At 43.6% G+C, this 14,444-nt stretch overlaps 2 protein-coding genes across 9 annotated transcripts in view; one reads left to right on the forward strand and one right to left on the reverse strand.

Moving 5' to 3' along the window:
* Positions 1 to 9,344, reverse strand: part of NMNAT2 (nicotinamide nucleotide adenylyltransferase 2) — a 193,880-nt gene extending 184,536 nt beyond the window's left edge. For 3 of the 5 annotated variants that reach the window (XM_047705705.1, XM_047705704.1, XM_047705702.1), the window contains exons 1-2: positions 7,578 to 7,692; positions 6,455 to 6,587 (exon numbers count right to left, since the gene is read on the reverse strand). The gene's annotated coding sequence lies outside the window, so the exon portion shown is untranslated. Of the gene's footprint in view, positions 1 to 6,454; positions 6,588 to 7,577; positions 7,693 to 7,916; positions 8,042 to 9,214 lie in introns of those variants that run through there. The other 2 variants (XM_047705700.1, XM_047705701.1) reach the window with 2 other exon arrangements.
* Positions 9,253 to 14,444, forward strand: part of SMG7 (SMG7 nonsense mediated mRNA decay factor) — a 95,218-nt gene continuing 90,026 nt past the window's right edge. The window contains exon 1 of one of the 4 annotated variants that reach the window (XM_047705684.1): positions 9,253 to 9,381. Coding sequence is in view for 1 of the 4 variants with exons in the window: in XM_047705685.1 (XP_047561641.1) it covers positions 9,353 to 9,381 (29 nt within the window). In the remaining 3 variants the exon portion in view is untranslated. The remainder of the gene's footprint in view (positions 9,382 to 14,444) is intronic. The other 3 variants (XM_047705691.1, XM_047705688.1, XM_047705685.1) reach the window with 3 other exon arrangements.

A 14,444-nucleotide genomic window follows, 5' to 3' on the forward strand; every position in this document is an offset into this window, starting at 1 on the left:
TTATACATATTACTTTTCCTGCTAAGTAATAGAATTTGAAACAGTAAACTCTGCAAAATCTCATTCTGAGGGTCTTTGTAGTTGACAGGGACAATTATGTGGATTATCTGATTGCATGCTACACTTGGTCTTATGGTGGAATGGCTCCAAAGACCTGTACCACACATTAATCTGTAATATAACTGCCCCTTTCCTTAACTGTCTTCTGAACTTCAAACTCTGACAGCAAGACTATTGTTCTCCATCTCTATCCCAGTGATGAGCATATGATCCAACACACAGAAAATTCTCAATATGGTGGTTTTTTTTTTTTTTTCTTCTTATTTGAGAGAAAGAGAGAGAGAGAGAGAGAGAGAGAGTGAGCTTACAAGCAAGGAGAGAGGCAGCGGAAGAAGCAGATACCCTGCTGAACAGGGAGCCTGACATGGGGTTTAATCCCAGGACCCTGAGATCATGACCTGAGATGAAGGCAGACACTTAAGTGACTGAGCCACCCAGAAGCCCCCTCAATATGTTTCTGAAGATTAAACGAATGAAAGAATAAATAACTAAACACTAAAATTCTAGAGGAGCCATAACATAACAAACTTTCTCCTTAGTATCTGGATATATCCAGATTAAAGTTTCCAGAAGTGAAGTACTGGTTTAGATTCAGGTTTGTCTTGAAAGAACAGTGAAAGACAAAAACTGATCATCAGCTGAGCATTCCTCATAGGCCCGAAACTCATAACTCTACCTAAGATTCCTACTTTGCTTTAATGCTAAAATCTGGCTGTCCCACAAATACTCATAGAAAATTAATTTTGACTTCTTGCTATAGCTAATAACTTCCTATAACATCTAGGCCACTGCTGCTTACATTTTAGAAATATTGCATTCTAATATTTGGCTGCACTATAGGCCTGATTCCACCACAGGAACATTGTTAAAACATGAAAACAATGCATGTCCTCTTGGACAAAGGACTGGATCTCTTGGGGAAGGGGAGGTGTATAACAGAAAGCTTACAGTCAATGGTTGAGAGAGTGAGAGAGTGAGCCAGAGAGCCTTTCCAAAGATGTCCGTTTGAAAGAGGGCAGGGGAAAGCATAAGCAGTTGGTTTTGCTCCTTATTAGCCTCCTTATCCTCTTCAGCTTTGGCAGGTCTTGGATCTCATCTCATTCCAACATAAAACTGCTAATGAGCTGAGACATCCTCTGTAAGTAGATGAAAGCTGTTTTCCCTGTTGGCAATATATATTTGGGTCATATGATACAACTGGTCATATGATTTCGAGGCAGTGTGCTAGTTCGTTTCTCTCTACAAATGTGATTCTACCTTTTTTTTTTTTTTAAACGAGTCTAACCCACATTAATTAGAGTATGAAGTCGAGTGAGTGAGTAACAGCAGCACCACCTGCTGAGTGCCTACAAGGTGCCCGGGACTGCTAGGTAGGATACATACACTATCTAACTGAACTTGGAGAATCTGCTTCCAGAAACAATTTTTTTTTTAAATTTTATTTATTTGACAGACAGAGATCACAAGTAGGCAGAGAGGCAGGCAGAGAGAGAGAGAGAGGGAAGCAGGCTCCCTGCTGAGCAGAGAGCCCGATGCGGGGCTCAATCCCAGGACCCTGGGATCATGACCTGAGCTGAAGGCAGAGGCTTTTAACCCACTGAGCCACCCAGGCGCCCTCCAGAAACAATTTAAATGTACCATTTACTGTGAAACTGTGTGTGGCCCTTTCCATAACAAACTTACATTCGATTTATTTAGCCCTATCCCATCACAGGAGGAAAACCAAACCAAAACAAAACAGTAATGTCCAAAATCTATAGATACTTTTCTGGTGAGAGACACAAAGATCACTGAGTTTTCCATTCTATACTACAATTCCATTTTCTTTCCGAATTTTTAGATCTAATTTTTCTATCCTATTTACCAATTGGTTAATAGCTTCTTCTCTTTCCTGCCATCCAGCAGTGGTTTTTTTTTATTTTGTCTCACAATGAAGGGGTTGGTTGTTTTCCCCATTCTCAAATCAGAAAACATAAAAGTTAAATAAAAATGATTTGGATATTGAAGACTTTTCTCCTATGTTGAAGTATGAGCGGCTGAGATAATTGATAAGTTTTCCATAATCATATAAGTGTGCTCTTTACTCATTGCCCAAGTAAATTTCATTTAATTAAAACCTTCATCTTGTTAAATATCATAGCGGATTTCAATTCTGCAGATGGGTTGAAGTTCTTTTCTTATTGCTTAGGGATTACTTTTATGTTCCGTAGTCAGGAACGTAAGTCATGGTCCAAATTTCTATTTCTCTATTTTTTTGTTTCTATTTTTTACCCAAGATTAACTGATTCAACAAACATTTATTGAGCCCCCCCTGTATCAGGCACCCTAATAGGGGAGTGAGCAAAGCTGTCCCTGTGTCTGCCCTTACAGAGTTTACAGCCAGTTGGAGGTAACATTGAACAAAAAGAATTAGAAATATGACAAATGTCATGAAGAAGGGAAGGGTACCAGGGGAATATGTAATAGATATAGCTAATCTAGCCTGATTGGGTTTGGGGGTGGGTAGAGATGATTTCTCCAAAGATGATGAAATTTAGGCTTGAAGCATGAGAAGGGAGAAGAGTGATCCAGGAGAAATAAGGAAACAGCTTGTGTCAAGTCTGTGTAGAAAGGAAGGCTACCTACTGAAGAACCTAAGAGGAGGTAAGTGTGGCAAGAGTGGTGTTGCCAGGAAACATTAGAGAAGAGGCAGGCAAGGACCAGATCATATATGGAAACTTTATTCTAAGGGTAATGAAAAACCAATGGAGAATTTAAGCCAGGAAATAAAAGTTCTTAAAAAGCTTAATATGACTAAAATGTAGAATATAAAAAATATATTAACTTACTGTTTAATTTGTTCTGGAATGTGCTCTTATATCTAGTAATCCAATGATATTAAGAATTTTTTTTTTATTACTACAGGACAAACTTACTAGATTTCTGATACGTAGAATTTTTCTAAGAATGGAAAAGACCCTAGAATAGTTAAGCAAAGCAGAACAGCCCTTGGGTGGGTATATATCCTTAGTATATCTTTTTTTTTTTAAAAGATTTTATTTATTTATTTGACAGAGATCACAAGTGGGCAGAGAGGCAAGCAGACAGAGAGGAGGAAGCAGGCTCCCCTGCTGAGCAGAGAGCCCGATGCGGGGCTCGATCCTAGGACCCCGGGATTATGACCCGAGCCAAAGGCAGAGGCTTTAACCCACTGAGCCACCCAGGCGCCCCTCTTTTTTTTTTTTTTTTTAAGATTTTTTTATTTATTTATTTGACAGACAGAGACCACAAGTAGGCAGAGAGGCAGGCAGAGAGAGGAAGGGAAGCAGGCTCCCTGCTGAGCAGAGAGCCCGATGCAGGGCTCAATCCCAGGACCCTGGGATCATGACCTGAGCCGAAGGTGCCCCTGTCCTTATATCTTGAAGTGATGAACTTACATCCTGAGTTCCTTTGCTTTACATCTATATCATATCTTAATTTGAATTGCAAATAGAGGTGGTAAAATACTAAAGACAGGAAGAGGAAGAAGGTGTGCGTGTGTGTGAGTGTGTGTGTGTGTGTGCACATATGGTTTCCCAGGGTTTTGAAGAAGAGCAAATGACAATATTGTATCACATTCTCTGTTCTCAAAAATAGTCTACCCTATATAAATTAGGAAAGTGCAGACTATAAAATATTAAAATATTTTTTTTCTTTTAGTTGGGTGTTCTAAGAAAAAAAATGGCAGCTTCTGGGTAATACAACAGATTTTGATATGAAACATATTGATTTCATACCAGGGACACCAAGATGGCGTCAGAAGTGTTGTCCTTTTGAGTAGTAAAGATATCCATGAACATTAAGGCCCTTGGACAATATACACTGTTAAGAGGCTAAGGTTTTAATTTTCCTTCTTTTTTTTAAATATTCTTCAATTTTCCCTATGAGCATTTCTTGTTTTCTCCAGATGGTCTGTGTCCATTAAATTAGCAGATAAGATTTTAAGGTGTGGTTCTTTCCCAAAGGTATTTTCTAATTGGGAATTGGGAGAAATTCTTGAAGATTAATAAGGTTTCCCTCAGGGTGCCTGGGTGGCTCAGAGGGTTAACCCTCTCTCTGCCTTCGGCTCAGGTCATGATCTCAGGGTCGTGGGATCGAGCCCTGCATCAGGCTCTCCGCTCAGTGGGGAACCTGCTACCCCCCCCCCACCTCTGCCTACTTGTGATCTCTCTCTCTGTCAAATAAAAAAAAAAGTTTCCCTTAGTAAATATTAGGAGAATGGAGAAGGAGAATGAGCTCTGACCACCATTCTCTGCCTTACTGCCTTCCAAACCACAAGTTTCTTCTCTAGGATCTTGGGCTATAAGACTTCCTGACTGTTCTTCAGGCTCAACGACTCCTGCTCAGGAGTGAATGAATATATACTTGGCAAACTGAGAAAGGCTGCTGACCCTTGGCCTAAGAAATCTTGAGCAATAGGAGACCTGAATTTAAATGTCAATTTGTATCTGACTCACTATTTGAAGAGAACGAATCATTCTTTTGGTTAAATCATTCGGCTCCATGACCTGAGGTGTGGTACTGAAGACAGCACCAATTGGCTTCACATACATTGTATACTTGAATCGACCGCAGTTGATAAATCACTCTACTCATCAAAATAGAAACAAATGTATTAAGTATCTAATTGTGTGCCTGATTTGGAAACATTCAGAATATGTAGGCTAAATATTAAAATTAATTAGTGCTTGTTATGGTTTCATGGGTCAGGTGAGATGTCTGTTATTATAAAAAAGGGAGGAGGCTTCCTATGTATTAATTATCAGGTTACCAAAGCTCTGAGTAAATTTGGTAGGAATGTTAAGAGCAGCTTCTCAGCAAGTACTTGTGTGGTTGAAAGCTGGATACTTTGTTTACTTGGGCCAAAATGCAGTTATATAAGGCTTTTTTTTTTTTTTTTAAGATTTTATTTATTTGACAGAATGAGAGAGAGACGGAGCACAAGCAGGGGGAGTGGGAGAGAAAGAAGCAGGCTTCCTGGGGAGCAGAGAGCCCAATGATGGGCTCAATCCCAGGACTCTGGGATCACGACCTGAGCCAAAGGCAGACACCTAACCAACTAAGCCATCTAGGTGCCCCATATTAGGTTATTTTTAGTGATAAGAAGTTATTTAAAAGTTGCAACCCTTCAGAATCTGACCTACAATGTCCTGATATTGTATTCTTTTTGTTGTTGTTTTGTTAAAGATTTTATTTATTTGAGAAAGAGAGAGAGGGTGCATGTGAGTGCACAAGCAGGGGTAGTGGCAGAGGGAGAGGGAGAAGCAGGCTCCCTATATGGGGTTTGATTCTAGGACGTCAGGACAATGACCTGAACGGAAGGCAGATGCTTAACTGACTGAGCCACCTAGGTGCCCCCTTGTATTGTATTCTTTTCTGTGGTCAAAGTCATGGATAAGGAAATCTATTTTCTTTTTTTTTTTTTAAAGATTTTATTTATTTATTTGACAGAGAGATCACAAGCAGGCAGAGAGGCAGGCAGAGAGAGAGGAGGAAGCAGGCTCCCTGCTGAGCAGAGAGCCTGATGCGGGGCTCGATCCCAGGACTCTGAGATCATGACCTGAGCCGAAGGCAGCGGCTCAACCCACTGAGCCACCCAGGCGCCCCAAGGAAATCTATTTTCTAGCACTGAATAAGAATAGATTTGGGTGTGTGGTCAGACCTATGAGTATTACAAAGAATAGATAAGCTACCATTTTAAAACAACAATTTTAAGCTGCAGTAGTTCTATTCCTTTTAGCTTGATTTAAAGAGTAAGAGGGCAAAAGGAAAATTAACACTTATCAAGTACCAGTGTTATATGTCAGTTATATTTAGTCACATACAGCGTCATTAAAGTTCACAGGAAGCCTGTAAAAGGTAATGTTTCCATACTGGTCAAGGAAGAAAATGAAGATTACAGACTGGGAGGGCAGAGTTGGAATGCACACTCAGGTCTGCTGGCTTATAATCTTTCCACAAAATCACTTAGCCACAAACAAAAAAACCCTTAAAATCAGGTAGGATTAGACAAAGTAAGAGTTTCTCTTTAAATTTTTTTTTTTTTCGTTTAGATGTAATTTATATCTGCAGGGGGAAAAAGTGAATAAAAGCTATTGCATAAGGATGCTTGTATTCTACAAGTCTTTTGATGGGGAGGCAGTAGAAAGAGGTGAGAATGGTAAATGTACATTAAGCAATATATAAATTCTGGGTATTCTGAGTTTTATTGATTTTCCAAAAGTTATTTTCAGGATTGGCATTGATGTTACTATTCTACCTAGTTTATAGGGACACTGTGAAACTATTGACAAATTCTATACAATTCTTAGGGAAGACTGCTATAAAATATAAAGATTATTTGTATTTTTGTGTACCTAAAGTACTTTGTTCTTACCTTAATTACTGCACCCACCATACAGCATTCTTATCACTTCTCTGCTCTCTGCTATCTCTACTGGAAAGTGGGTTTCTCCAAGACAGGGACCATGTCTTCTTCACCGTGGTATCCATAGTAACCTGGACAGTGCCTGAAATACAATGTTTAGTAAATGTTTATAGAAAGAAACAACAAAAGGATTCATCTTTCTGATCCCAGTTTCCTCATTTCCGAAATGAGAAGATAGTAAAATTCTCCTAGATCCCTTGCCAGGAGTGTCATGACATTTGCTCCAATGCTGTTTATTGGAGTTGTAAGCCACAGACATAAAAGGTATTATTGTGATGATTACTAAGGGAGTAATTTTTTTTTAACCTAACATAAAATTTTTATTCTGGCTAAAATCTTTTTTAAAGCTCTAATACATTTCAGGAAAGAGATTCAGGGTATTTTAGGTACTATGTGGCAGTAATCTCCATCCTTGGGCTCTAGAGTCGAAGGAAAAGAAGTATCCACACCAGAGATGAGAACAATCTTTCGCTAGGTGGCTCTCTTTTCCGTGAGTGGGTGGCGCGTCGGTGCAGGGAGGGATGACAGGGGGCATTGTACAGCTGCAATCACCACGCTTCACACCACATCACAGTAGGCTATAGCAGCAGGAGGGGCAGGGCATAGTTCAGGTTCTGTGTCATTAATGATAATCTTCTTGGGATTTATTTCAGAGTAGCCTGTCCTTTCGTTTTCCTCCAAACCTATATACGTGAGGTTCCAAACAGACATTGGTCTAGTCTTGTAATAGGTGTGGTCTCACGGAAGGATCTGGAAAGTGCCTCTTTCTAGCATGGAAGACAGCAGGAAGCAGTTACCCAAACCCAGCCAAACCAGAACAGCCCATTAAAATGCTGATTTTAACTATCTAGCGAGGGCTGCGTTCTGGGGGTCGGGTGGGGGTTATACACCCTGAAGTGCTTTGGGTACTGTTATGTAAAGGGCCCCACAATACAAATCGGAAATAGGATTTGTAAACTGTCAAATAAGTCCTTTAAACCATGCGAATGACCACTACTTCTCACACTCCATAGGAGTATTGACCCCATCCTTTATTTCTGCTTTTTAGCCCCAAACCTGACACAAAGTACACCTAATGCTTTCAAAAAGATTTGTTCGAAGAATTAAAATCCTTTTCCTCAATGTCTTTCATCGGAAGCTCCCATCAGCTCTAGGTTCTCGTTGATACTATTTTACCCAACGTTTTTCTCTCGGACCCAGAAGATACAGAGTGACAAGTTCTGAAATGCTGCGGACCCGTCAGAGAAGTCTGCAGAGGGAGGAACCGGGAGGCCTGCCTCGGGTAACCCAGTGGGACCCCCACTGCGGGGTGCCTCTGAGAGGGACGGCAGTCGTGGGCGTTTCACCACGTCCCTGGCTCTAAATGCTGGAAAACCTTGTCAAGTGTGCTAGGACGTGTTCCCACACTCACAACGGCGGCCTCCCCGCAGCAAGGAGGTGGCTCGGTCACCGAGGGCGAGTGGGCGGCGGTTCGGGGGATTTCGGTAAGGGGTCGACCCGCTCGCGAAAGTCCGAGGTCTCTCCCGGCAGGAGAGGAATCTGGGTCGTCGTGTGCCGTTCTCCTCCCTCAGGGACCCCGTCCTGGCGGGATCCCGCCTCTTCGAGCCGGAGGCAGTCTTGGGGAAACCCCTCGTCCGCCTCGCAGCTTTGCGCCGCGGCCTCGCCCCACCGCCTCGCCCTCCACGCTCGGTCCGCAGCTCGCTGGCCTTCAGGCCCGGCGTCTTCCTCGAAGGCCCGCCCCTCTTCACGCCCCGCACTGAGAGGAAACTGGAGGTGGTTCCCGCCCGCAGGCGGGTGGAAAAGCCCACGGTGAATGCTTCGGGGTCCCCCCATTGTTGCGGGAAGGGGAAAGGGAAGAGGAAATGAACTTCACCGCCCAGGAGATCACCCGGATTCCCAACCTGGGGGAGGCTTTCAGACGGAAGGGAAGCCAAGGGGGAACCCTGGGCATTTTCCCGGGAATCCGTTCGCCAAGGGAGGGTCACCCGGTCCGCAAATAGTGGTTACTATGACAATACAACCACAGCCTCCAGTTGCCATGGCAGCTGCTAATCGAATGCGATTGGTTTCCTTTCTCTGCCTCCCCGGGCTCCACCCCATCCCCTTCAACAGTCTCCGGGCGTGCAGGAGGTGGGGCCCCCAGAAAAGGGGAGGGGGTCCTTAGCGTCACTCTCTGGGCCGCGAGGGAAGACTAGAGTTGAGGGACTGGCGGGCGGAACTGTAGGAGGAAGGGGCAGCGTTTCCGGTAGGGAAAAGTGGAGGAGTGGAAAAAGGAAGAGAGAAATCGGGTGGAGTGGAAAGACGGGGGAAGACTTTGAGTGTAACTCCTGGTTGATTTGGGCTCGATGTTCCCGGTGAGGCTGGGGTTGCCCCCTCGCGCGGGAGAGGGGTGGATTGGCCGGAAGCCGCCGAACGCCTCCAGCAGGCCGCTCAACAGCCGCACAGGGGCCTCACAGCTAGCGGATCCCAAAAGGGAGCGCTACAGAGAGGCAGAAGTCACCCGGAGGGACGGGCGCCACTGAAATCTCGCGAGAGGGACCCCCACTTCCTTCCTCTGCTTCTCCCTCCTCTTTTCCCCCCGCCCCCTTCCCTTCTCCCTCCCCCTTCTCCCTCCCCCTCCCCCCTCCCGGTCGGAGTGTCCCTGCGCCCCACGGGCCAGAGCAGCAGCGAGAGCAGCTTTCCTCGCTCCCTCCCCCTCGCCTCACTCACCCCCACCCCCCCGCCGAGCGAGGAGGAGCCGGAGGAGAGGAAGATGGCGGCGGCCGCCAGCACCCGCGGTGCCGCGGGGCCGCTTCGAGGAGCCTGAGAGACCCACAGAGGCTTCGCGGGAAGACGCGGCGGCGGAGGATGAGCCTGCAGAGCGCGCAGTATCTCCGGTGAGTGCAGAGGTCGGCCCCGTACGTGGGGGGAGCTGATCGAGGGTTGGGGCGCGGAGCAACAGCCACAGAGGTGGTGTGTCGGGGTGGCGGGGGAGTTGCTGTGTCCTCTCCTTCCCCGGCGGGAGGCGGGGGCTGCGAGGGGATCCGCGGGAGGGGGCGGGGCGGGCACACACTCGGGTGCCTAGCCCCCTCCTGCCGGGCTGAGTTCCAGCGTAGCCAGCTAGTCCTGGCGCCGGGAAGGAGGTTAGAGAAGCGTGAGAATGTGTGTGCGCGCGCGCCCCCAGGGTCGCAGGCTCGCTGGCGGGGGACTTGTGGGGCGGGGGAGGTGGCGGCGACCCCGAGTGGAGGTGGGCGTGGAGTCTGATCCCGGTGGTGGGGGTAACATTGTGCGGTGTAGGGTGTGGGATTGGTTGGGGCGATGCATGGGGAGAGGACGAGGTGGAAGTCTGCACACCTGGTGGGGGGGGGGGTGTCGAGGAGGGAGGGCTAGAGGAGAGGGAGACCGCTGGAAACCCGAGTTTGTTCTCTATTCTCGGATTGAAAGTGCTGAGGAATAATGTCCTCTGTAAGTTGGGGTGGGGGTGGGAGATTAAAGAGGGAGAATGGATGAGGAAGTGAGGAAAGAGGGAGGTACTATGGACGGTGTTGGGTTCCCCAGAAGAAACTGAGTTAGAATTAGTGTAGTCGGAAGATACCATTCTGAGAGTCGTGTGCATTCATTAAGAGTGGTGTAAGGAACTTGTATGTCGGAGGTAGAGTGACGCATGGGTACAGCGTGTGCGAGTATGTGATGTGTGTCTGGGTTGGTGTAAAGGAAGCGACTGATAAACATTTTAGGAAGCGAAACATAGATACATTGGAACCAGGTATACGATGATGAGCATATTGAATGGAAAGACACCAGCGATTGTGCAGCCAGGAAGGTTCCATGGAAGCAGAATAAGAGCTTGGGGGTAGAAAAAGAGGGTCAAAATCTTGATGGCAGAGAAATATAAGGTTGTTGGAGCCTGAGATTAATTGGAGAGTTACTACTTCTTAGAAAAGGGGAAGGAAGGCCTTAAAGCGGATCCTTTTTGTTTTTCAGGAGCAGAACTAAGGCAGGCTTATGGGAAGATCTTAAAAAAAAAAAAAGATTTCATACCTTGTAGAGGAGGGAATTGCATGGGGTAGAAGTCTGAAATGAGCAGAAAAGTCACTTTATCTGTTTAGTGAAGTGAAAGCATTGGTGATTGGCTTTCTATATGCATATTACAAGAGAAGGTAGGTAGTAAGTGATATAGGAGAGTGGTTATTCTGCTTACGAAAGTAGTAATAGTTTCATTAAGCAGAGTGTGGAAAGGAGAGAGTGATGAGATCTTTGAATTATTGTTGAATGCCTGAGTTTAATAGTGACAGGATCCACACAACATATGTGCTCCATGACTGTAGGGTAGTTGGAATGTTATCTTTCTATCACAGTCCTTTTTCTCCACTATTATCCTTTTATTATTTAACACGTCAGATGAACTTAATAAATACAACTGTGGGAAAGCTCTATAGTAGATGTTGTAGAAGGGAGATTATGGGAACCATTAGGATAGTACTTAATTTTAAGGAATTTGCTGTTTAGTTTATTAGGCAAGTAAATTAATAATAGCACAGAGTAAACTATGACAAGTATCAAAAAGATGCCAAGTATTATAAGAGTCCAAAGGCAGAAGGTTACCTGAGCAATTGGGGGAAATATGGAAAAGCTTCCTTTGTTCATTTGCTCATTCATACACTCATCATTCCTCATTTTGTCGATCATGTATTTGGGAGGCATCGTCCCAGTGGTGAGAATAGAAAAGAACTCTACCCTCTTCTTACTGAGTTTACAGTTTGTTAGGGTTCAAGGAGAAAATGCCACTCAAAATGGACCTTAAGGATAAGCAACATTTTGGCACGTGTGGATTGAGAATGGGGAATCCAATGGAAGGAAACTGAGCAGAGATATTAAGATAGGAAGGTTGGGGACCAGGGAAGGTTTTTAGTCTAGTTAAACAGGAATATAGGTGATGCACCTGGAAAAACTTATATGGATTTTTTTTATAGATGAAGTTTCACCCCCCCCCTTTTTTTTTTTTAACAGATGAGGAAAGTATAGCACAAAAAAGTAAAAGTTGTTGAGGACCATATAGCTGGTATGTGGAAGCGCTGTAGGTCTTCTAACTCCGTATCAGCCATACTGTGTGACATGTCTGGGTTCATCCATTCTTTCCACAAGTATGTACTGGGAGTTACATATATACCAGTCACTCTTGTAGATGCTGAGGAGACAGTGGTGAACAAAAGAGAAAACATAGGAAGACATTCTTGGTAGAATTATGCAGTCAATAAACAAATGAACAGGTAAGTTTGTTAGGTGGTGACAAGAATTAGGAGGAAAAAGCAAGATATGGATATCTTGTTTTGTAAAGACAGGGTGATCAAGGAAAGCCTATTAGGTAAGGTGCCTGTATTTGAGAGGGTTTTGAATCATGATCAGTCTTTTATAGTTAAAATGCATGAACAGTAGAGAATATGAGACGCTTTGTTTAGAAGAGCATTCACATGTTCATAGGTAGGTATTATCGATGAATCTGTATAACGTAATAATGGGCAGTTAGGACCAGAAATAAGGTGGTGGTGGAATAGAAAGATATGAAAGCAAACTGGGAGAGTGGTGATAATTTTAATGAGAAGATCGGCTGGTTTTGAGAGGCTTCTGTGTTAATCTGTTTTATATTTTGTGAAATTAGCATGTTAGGGAAGATGTATCCTTAGATTGTGGAATCACTGGTAGACCACTTGAGATGATTTGAGTTCTTTGAAGAAGGGAGAAAAGAATAAGAATGAACACCATGTTTAAGTAACTTATATTTTCTAGCTAAAGTTGAGTAAGCAGAATTGAACAGGCATAGGATCTGGAGTCTCCTAAGGATGCCTGGGAGCCAGTCTTTCCTCAGTCTTGCATGTCTGTTCTAAAGTAAATAAAGCAAGTCTTTGGGCTAATAGTAGTATGGGACTTAGAGGGGAAGGAGTAATAAGGACTTGGACAGCCCAAATTTCCCTTTTCCTCTTCAGGTAATCATTCTATTTAAAGTCCGTGGAGAGGAGGCTAGAGAATGTCTTCAGGGAAGCATCATGTTCACTTTCTTTTCTTTGTTGGAAACTGAACCTTTGGTTTTTAGACAACTCGGGAAGGATGCTCGGTATTGCTGAACAAGTGTGGTTGGGGTAGAGCAATTATTCTTTGTGATCTTGACTTTCAGGAGAGTTTTGTTGCCTACTTTTCTCAGTGGTATAAGACCATGACTGGGCAATTTTTAAATTGCATAGCTACAGATCTTTCCTTATGTAGATGAAAATTAGCTTTGTATCAGCTGAATTAATTTGCTGGAGGAAATGGACTAGGGTGTTTGGAATTGAATTGGTGGGGTGGTGGCAAACCAGGGAGTAAGATGGCAGTTTCAGAAGAGTGAGATAGAGGTTATGAAGTACAAAGCATCACTAAGAGGAAGACAGGGAGGGAATTCAAAATTAAGTGGACTGAATTAGTCTTGAGTTGTAGGAATAGAGCAGAGATGAAAGGAAAGAAAACCTGTCTTCTGCGTGGGAAAGAAGGTGATGTTCTAGGCAAGATAGGATGTTGGACATTTTTTTTGTTGTTGGAAGAGAAGTGTCTTTTTAATTTTTTTTTTTGAGAAGTGTCATTTTTTTTGAAATAGCAGATTGACAAGACTCTTATCCAAATGCATAAATTGAGAATACTTCCTACATTTTATAAAAATAAGAGGGGCGCCTGGGTGGCTCAGTGGGTTAAAGCCTCTGCCTTCAGCTCAGGTCATGATCTCAGGGTCCTGGGATCGAGTCCCGCGTCAGGCTCTCTGCTCAGCAGAGATCCTGCTTCCCCCTCTCTCTCTGCCTGCCTTTCTGCCTACTTGTGATCTTTCTCCCTCTGTCAAATAAATAAATAAAATATTTAAAAAAAATAAGAAATGGTCTTAAATATGAGGGTGCTAGACTGAATATCGTTGGAAATCTATTACTCAAATTGAAAAATTCAGTGTTTTCTCTTTCGATTTATGACAGAATGGAAAGATTTTGAAGACTTTGACACCTCGAGTAGAAGAAAAGGGTGTATTGAATATTGTTCACTTAATAAGGGTGGAAGAAGGATAAGGATAATCCATGGATGAAATAGTAGGGGATGTATATCCTGCTTTAAATCAATGATATGTTAGGGAATAGAAATAGGGGAATTAACATATCAAAGTTGGGAAAGCAGGCGTGGGGAAAGTATTGAAGTACCATACAGGGAAGACATCATCAAAGTTGTTTGGAAAGTTGAGAAAATAGAATAATCCTAGCCAGAGGCAATACCAGTCAGATAGGTCAAATCCTGTTATAAAAGGTGGTGTGCCACTCAATGACATCTGCTGCTGTTGGTACTCTGTACTCCCCCCATATCTTTTTGCTTCAGTTTCATCCTATGCCATAGGTTTTTCGGGAATATCCACCTAAAGTTGATCCCTGATATTAGACCCTTTATAAGAAACATCTACAAATTGATTTGTTAGGATTTTTTTGCATCATACTTCCATTAACAAAGAGGCTGTATTCCAGCGGCACACTTCTTTGTCAGAAACTTTGTTGCAAGAGATAGAAATAATGTAACTGCCACAAACTGTAATTGTTTTCTGAGACAGTGAAAAAATGGTTATCATTTGTATACTAATTAAAATAGTCCAGTAAATTTTTTTTTAAAGATTTTATTTATTTGTTTGAGAGAGAGAGAGAAAGACCACAAGTAGGCAGAGAGGCAGGCAGAGAGAGAGTGGGGGAAGCAGGCTCCCTGCCGAACAGAGAGCCCAATGTGGGGCTCCATCCAGGACCCTGAGATCATGACCCAAGCCGAAGGAAGAGGCTTAATTTACTGAGCCACCCAGGTGCCCAGTCCAGTAAATTGTTAAGATAAAATGTGTCACTGTATATCTTGGGACACAGGGAAATAAAAGGTGGAGATGAGACTGAATAAAGTGGTAAACAGAGCCATTTAT

The sequence above is a fragment of the Lutra lutra genome, chromosome 15, assembly GCF_902655055.1.
Source record: "Lutra lutra chromosome 15, mLutLut1.2, whole genome shotgun sequence".
Taxonomy (NCBI): domain Eukaryota; kingdom Metazoa; phylum Chordata; class Mammalia; order Carnivora; family Mustelidae; genus Lutra; species Lutra lutra.